The sequence below is a fragment of the Impatiens glandulifera genome, chromosome 1 (assembly GCF_907164915.1).
Source record: "Impatiens glandulifera chromosome 1, dImpGla2.1, whole genome shotgun sequence".
NCBI lineage: Eukaryota > Viridiplantae > Streptophyta > Magnoliopsida > Ericales > Balsaminaceae > Impatiens > Impatiens glandulifera.
In genome coordinates this window covers 47,901,847-47,907,813 of record NC_061862.1, presented here as the reverse complement: position 1 = coordinate 47,907,813, position 5,967 = coordinate 47,901,847, and the positions used below count along the sequence as shown (strand labels likewise).

Genomic DNA, 5,967 nt, shown 5'->3' with positions numbered 1-5,967 from the left:
ACATGACACCCTACATTCATGACTCCCGTTTCAACTCATCGAACTCGTATCCTTCTGGTCTCTTAAGTCGAGTCTTACCACTAGGACGACCTGGCGTGGATTTAAAAATTCGAATTTTTAATATAAAATTGAATCAAATAAAAAAAACATAATAATAATAATAATAAATATTGTTATCTTCTTAATTTAAAAAAAACAAAATAAAAAAAAACATAATCATATCAATCATAATAATTAAAATAAAGCCCTTGCTTATAATATTTTACCCAAATAAGTAAAAAAGAAAAGAAGCAGGCGGAAGCTTAGGTGGAAAAGAAAAATTAATAAAAAAAAGTTGAAGCTGTCATGGACCGGCTGGTAGTCAGAGTGTTATGTATGTCTGTCTTCTCTCTCAATCATACATTCACATGCGGAGGCTTCTTCGCTCCTCCCAGCTTCTTCGCTCAGACCCTTTATTATTTTGAAGATTTGATTGAGGATCTCCATTTCTAAATGGCCAGAATCCTTCGCCTTCTTAATCTTCCTTCCATTCATCTCTCTTCTAACTGGTGGGACGATATCGACGACTCCCTTCAATGGCAGGACGGGATCTTCTTTTCACTTTCGGCCGCTTATGCTCTTGTTTCTCTCGTCGCCTTGGTAATTTCTCATATTTCATTTTATGCCATTTTTTCAACTGGACTTGTCAATAGGAGGATTAGTAGATTAGTACTTTTAGTAGTAGACGTAATTAATTATTAGATCTATTAGCTCATGTTTCTTCTACAAGATTAAATTCATTCATGAATGCTTGTGTTTTTGAGTGAAAATTACCTGATTACACGCAGATTCAATTAATAAGGATTGAATTGAGAGTGCCAGAGTATGGTTGGACCACACAGAAGGTTTTCCATCTTATGAACTTTGTTGTCAATGGAGGTAACAAATAACTACAGTCTAGTGAAAAAAAAAATCAGATTATCAGACAGTCAGATAATTCCTCATCTTGGTTTAACTATGGAAACCCCAAAATAAGTATTGGCCTAACCGGATTTCATTTTTCTTTTGTTGTAGTGCGTGCCATTGTGTTTGGGTTTCACTGGCAAGTCTTCCATTTACAGCCTCAGGTGAGACTGCTTCACAATGTTGAAGACAAGATAATTTGTAGGGATCCCTACAGAAAAATGAAGAAGAAGCTAACATTGTCCACTTTGATTTGATACAGGTTCTAGTCTTTGTATTACTGGATCTTCCAGGACTTCTGTTCTTCTCCACTTACACACTTCTTGTTCTATTCTGGGCTGAGATATATCACCAGGCAAGTGAAAAGATTTGAGAAATGTTCTCTTGTAATATAAGCTTGATCATGCAAATTACATCTTTGAGGCTCGTTTTCTCAGGAAAGTGCAATTGATATATTTTAATGATGTTTATGTGTACAGGCTAAAAGTTTGCCAACCGATAAACTTAGGCTTGTTTATCTTTCAGTAAATGGTGGGATGTACGTTATACAGGTTCTCCCCTCCTCCACTCTTTCTCTATGTGTGATATTGTTAAACCTCTAAAGCTGAATTTCGACTATTTGTAGAAATTGTGATGTCTAGAGGAAATTAGAATTTATAAAACTGCTACATCGAATGAAAAGAAATGAAATGAACTTCGATTAAAAAAGAAGAAGAAGAAGTTAACACCATACTTATTACACAATGTTCCCATAACAGATCATTGGAGAACTTAAGTTGAGTAGTTGACTAAATTCACTATGCTTTTCTATTTTAGTTTGCATGTGCCAAAATGATGCTTTACAAATTGCACAACATTTATTTATTAGATCTTGATTTTTCATCATTTTAAAGTTGCATTCTTCAAGGGGAAGTTTTTTTTTTTCAGGTTTGCATATGGTTAATCTTCTGGTTACATGACGACAGCATTGTGCAATTCATTGGAAAGATATTCATTGCAGGTAGTGGTTTAATTGTCATGCTATGGGCTTGATGATTGATCTGGGTATATTTCAAAATAAACTTATTCCTTTTTTGAAAATGTGGATTATTTAGGTTTGATCAAAATATTTGTAGTACTTAATATTTTAAAATGGTATAAAGAATGAAGTATGTGTATTTTGATTTTTCAGTTGATGATTTGAATTATTTAATGGAAGAAGTGATTGATTTTTATAAATCCATGCTTACTCTATTTTAATTGTTATATTCAGTTATATCATTCTTGGCAGCCTTGGGATTCTTAGTGTATGGAGGAAGGTTAATATTTTTGTCCTTTGAACTCTAGAATGATATTACTGTTTATCTTCTCTTTATATATGACGTTGAATTCTGTACTTCTAACTATTGTTTCTTTTACGAATTTTCAGATTGTTTATCATGTTGAGACGCTTCCCTTTTGAATCGAAAGGGAGAAGAAAGAAACTTCACGAGGTTCGCATCTTTCTATCCCCTTTCCCTGCATTTTTTCTGTTAAACCTAAAGATGACAAATTACAGTTAAGCAGGATATTGTAACATAGCAGACAATTGACATCCCCATATTATCCAATAAATTTTACAATTTAAGGTCCACTGAAAAGTGCAATAGCAGGTTTGTATTACTAATTGCTGTAGGAATTTCATGCTAATACAGAAATTGTTTCAGGTTGGATCTGTCACGGCTATTTGCTTCACTTGTTTTCTCATAAGATGCTTTGCGGTACGATCCCTTTTCTTTGTAAAAAAAGGTTTCTTACCTACATTCCAAAGAACTTAAAGAGTGTTATTGGAGAGGTGACCCTTTTATCTCTTATTACCCATTTGCAAGGTTGTTCTGTCAGCTTTTGATGAAGATGCATCTCTCGATGTATTGAACCATCCAATTTTGAACTTCATTTACTATATGGTACTGTCGAAAGCTCATCTCATTTTTCTTCTTCTGTAGAATAATTTTCTTTTGAAGAAAAACTAATATTCATACTATTTTAACAGCTGGTTGAGATCCTTCCTTCAGCTCTTGTCCTATTCATCCTGCGGAAATTGCCTCCGAAGAGAATATCAGCCCAATATCACCCCATTCGTTAACAAGAACCTTCTTTCTCTAGAAGAACGCATAAGGAATAGTATGGTAGTTTAGTCCTTTAGAGAAGAAGCTGAGCCAGGAAACTGATCAAGATTGTATTATTCTGATATAAAGCTGGAGAAGCAGTTCTCTAAGGCTACAGGTGAGTCGATTTGTTCTACATTGGTTTTGTAGCACCAGAATTTGACACATTTTTTTTTCTTTTTGCGGTTATATTACTTGGAGAGGAAAGTCTCTTGCAACTGAAGTTCTGGTCAGTGTCATTTTGTGCAAAGTGTTTGTAGTTGTTACTTGATTTTTAGTTGAGGATTATGGAAGGTGAAGTATTTATTATTCATTTGGTTTCAAATGTAGCAGAAAGCCATTCTTCATATGATATTTTTGTACAAATTCTAGTTTTTTTTGGTATTTGATTGGAATTGAATATCAGGATGCGATCAAAACATGCTAATAATATTCTCAATGAAATTTTCTGCTAGAAATCAATCAAACCCATTAGCCTTTTTCGATGGGGGCAATATCATGCTAAAGATTGGGATTTTACAAATAGAACGACTCTGCTACACATATCATTAGATTTTCAAACTATGTACCGAGTTCGCCTCACATTCACAAATGTTTAACTAAATGAAAAGATGTAAAACAATCAATCATTACTAGTTCTGATGAACTTCTTCTTCAAGAAGATGAGCCGGGGGAGCAGCAAATCTTACATTATTATTCCCCGGCCTTACCACCACGACAGGCTCGTCTGCAAAAAGTAATTTAATAAAAGCTGGAGTCTTGAGGAGTCTCCGACCAGACATTCGAGGATATACATCTTCAAGAAAATAATATGCATGACCAGCTACCATTCCCTGTTTGTTACCCACCAAAGAAAAGTTAAAATTGACAACAAACAAACATAAAATATCAACCAAATAGAAGTAACATAAATGGTAAGACTCACCAAAAGATCTACCCATGCACTAGCTCCAACAAGGACAGAGAAGCTTAGTAGAACCTGCATACAATGTTACATAATCAGTGTTACGAGTCTCCAAACAATGAAAATCAAAAGTGATTTTGTCTGTCAAATCAATGTCTGTCAAATCAATTTGTGCTTAACTAGCTTTCAAAAGGCTAACATTATGTTTTTTTTACAATCAGGGTTGTCAAAGTCAACTTACCCACAACTAATCCTCAAGAAAGGCAAGAGTTTTCAATAAAATTTCAACATTAGATTGATGTAAAGTGATATAGACCAGTCTCAATGTCCCAAGATAACTCACCCATGGAAGATATGCTGCTGTAAAGGTAAACAAGCCTAAGAAACTCATGTGGATAAAAGGATTATGCTTGCTCCAAACATAAACCTATTAAGATAAAGAACAGGTGTGAGTAAAACCAACAAAACAAGTTATCAAAAGCATAAAAAACTCACCATCATGAATGTAAGTGAGTTGCTTAAGAATATGATCTTAGCAAATGTCTCAGAAAAATAAGGGATAGTTCCTCCTATAACAACTATCGCAATTAAGGATGTAGCTCCAAATAAAAACATATAAAAGAAATCTGCAGTCCTCCCCCTGAAAGAATTTTCTTCAAGAAGTTTACAGTATCTAGCCAGAAAGAACATGTGAAACAGAAAGTCCAAATCTGTCACCACCATCATCAAAGAAGAAACAATGTCAGAACAGAACAGAACATCTTCACAGAAAACATATAATGGTTAATGAAATTACCCATTTTCCTAAAGTAGAGGAAATTAGTGACGAGACGCCATAACTGGTAATTCTTCACCACAAGTATTGGGTTCAAGTACAAATTATAAGGAGTAATGATCTGCCCAGATAAAAAAAATGAAAGCAATGCATGAGAAATCGAACTGTTCTAAGTGATGAAACAGAGCCAGAGCCAGATTAGATTACCTCGAGAGAGCAACCGATGGTGGTAACAACTGCAGCTGTGAGATAGGAACGGGTAATGATGGGCATCTGTTTGTACCATTCTTCAACAGCTTGAGCCATCAGTTTTGCTGTAACCTTGAAATCAAATCCCTAAAAATGAAGTTATATTCAAGCTTTCTAAAGGATTTTAAGAACCCAGATCGAAAGAAAGGAGATTGAGTTTAATCGGAGAAGAAACGTATCGATGAGACGACGGAGAAGGAGAGAAATCTTGGTGGGTTGTGTAATTCTTAATTTTATCAAATATTTGGCCACAATTTAAGGGCTTGTATGATTTTTTTTATTCAAGCTGTCCAAATTTGATATTTTCTCATTCTTTCAGTTAGAATCAAACTTCGGATATACTAATAGTAAATATTTAGTTCAAAAATTACAAAATGAAACAAACTTAAGCATAGATTTGTACAGGTGGCCAGATTGGATTGGCCATGAATGCGTGGCGTTCATAAAGTTGCCGCTAATTGTTCATTGTAAGTGTAAGACTTGTTTGATTGGGCTGTTTTAGATTATTTACAAATAATCCCTTGTACAGAATATAAATTTATAAATACTTTAGTAGAGGTACTCTTTTTATTCTTAATGTCATTTAAATTTTTTAATTTATTATTTTGTATTTATCTTTTCTTTTTATAATTTATGATTTTTTTAATAAAATATTTTTTTATTAAGAATTAATGTGACATTTTAAATATCTTATCCCACAAACATTATCTTAAATACATCATTTATTTTGTTATTATCCACATTTCACTCCAACTTTATTTTTTAATATTCTCGTAATAAAATTATTATTCTTCAATTTTTCATCTTCAACTTTTCTTTAAATAATAAAATGTTATTTTTTTCCATCTTCTTTCTCTCCATTCTTAACTTTTTTTTTTCTTCAAATTTTATTTAATAAAGTTGTTATCTTATTCAATATCTATTACATAAAAAAACATAAAAAAGTAGATAATTTTAAAATTATTTATTAT

At 33.0% G+C, this 5,967-nt stretch overlaps 2 protein-coding genes across 3 annotated transcripts; one reads left to right on the top strand and one right to left on the bottom strand.

The window, feature by feature from the left end:
• The first annotated feature begins 380 nt into the window (after positions 1-380).
• On the top strand, positions 381-3,415 carry LOC124936010 (tobamovirus multiplication protein 1-like). Of its 2 annotated transcripts, XR_007099088.1 has the most exons (12): positions 381-639; positions 828-918; positions 1,054-1,106; positions 1,205-1,297; positions 1,422-1,493; positions 1,870-1,942; positions 2,195-2,240; positions 2,351-2,414; positions 2,628-2,681; positions 2,790-2,867; positions 2,954-3,186; positions 3,277-3,415. XR_007099088.1 is itself a non-coding variant. In XM_047476496.1 (11 exons), exons 1-11 carry the CDS (start codon positions 493-495, stop codon positions 3,044-3,046), a joined length of 864 nt encoding a protein of 287 aa, XP_047332452.1. In that variant the 5' UTR covers positions 381-492; the 3' UTR covers positions 3,047-3,415. The 2 variants fall into 2 exon arrangements, 1 of the variants encoding a protein (XP_047332452.1); XM_047476496.1 differs by having other exon boundaries at positions 2,954-3,415.
• A 152-nt stretch (positions 3,416-3,567) lies between these two features.
• LOC124936141 (derlin-2.2-like) lies at positions 3,568-5,226 on the bottom strand. Its single transcript, XM_047476639.1, has 6 exons — positions 4,955-5,226; positions 4,769-4,868; positions 4,468-4,682; positions 4,316-4,399; positions 3,994-4,047; positions 3,568-3,901 (listed from the first exon to the last, which is right to left on the bottom strand). The coding sequence occupies exons 1-6, from the start codon at positions 5,051-5,053 to the stop codon at positions 3,701-3,703; spliced, it is 753 nt and encodes a 250-aa protein (XP_047332595.1). The 5' UTR covers positions 5,054-5,226; the 3' UTR covers positions 3,568-3,700.
• Positions 5,227-5,967: the final 741 nt, after the last annotated feature.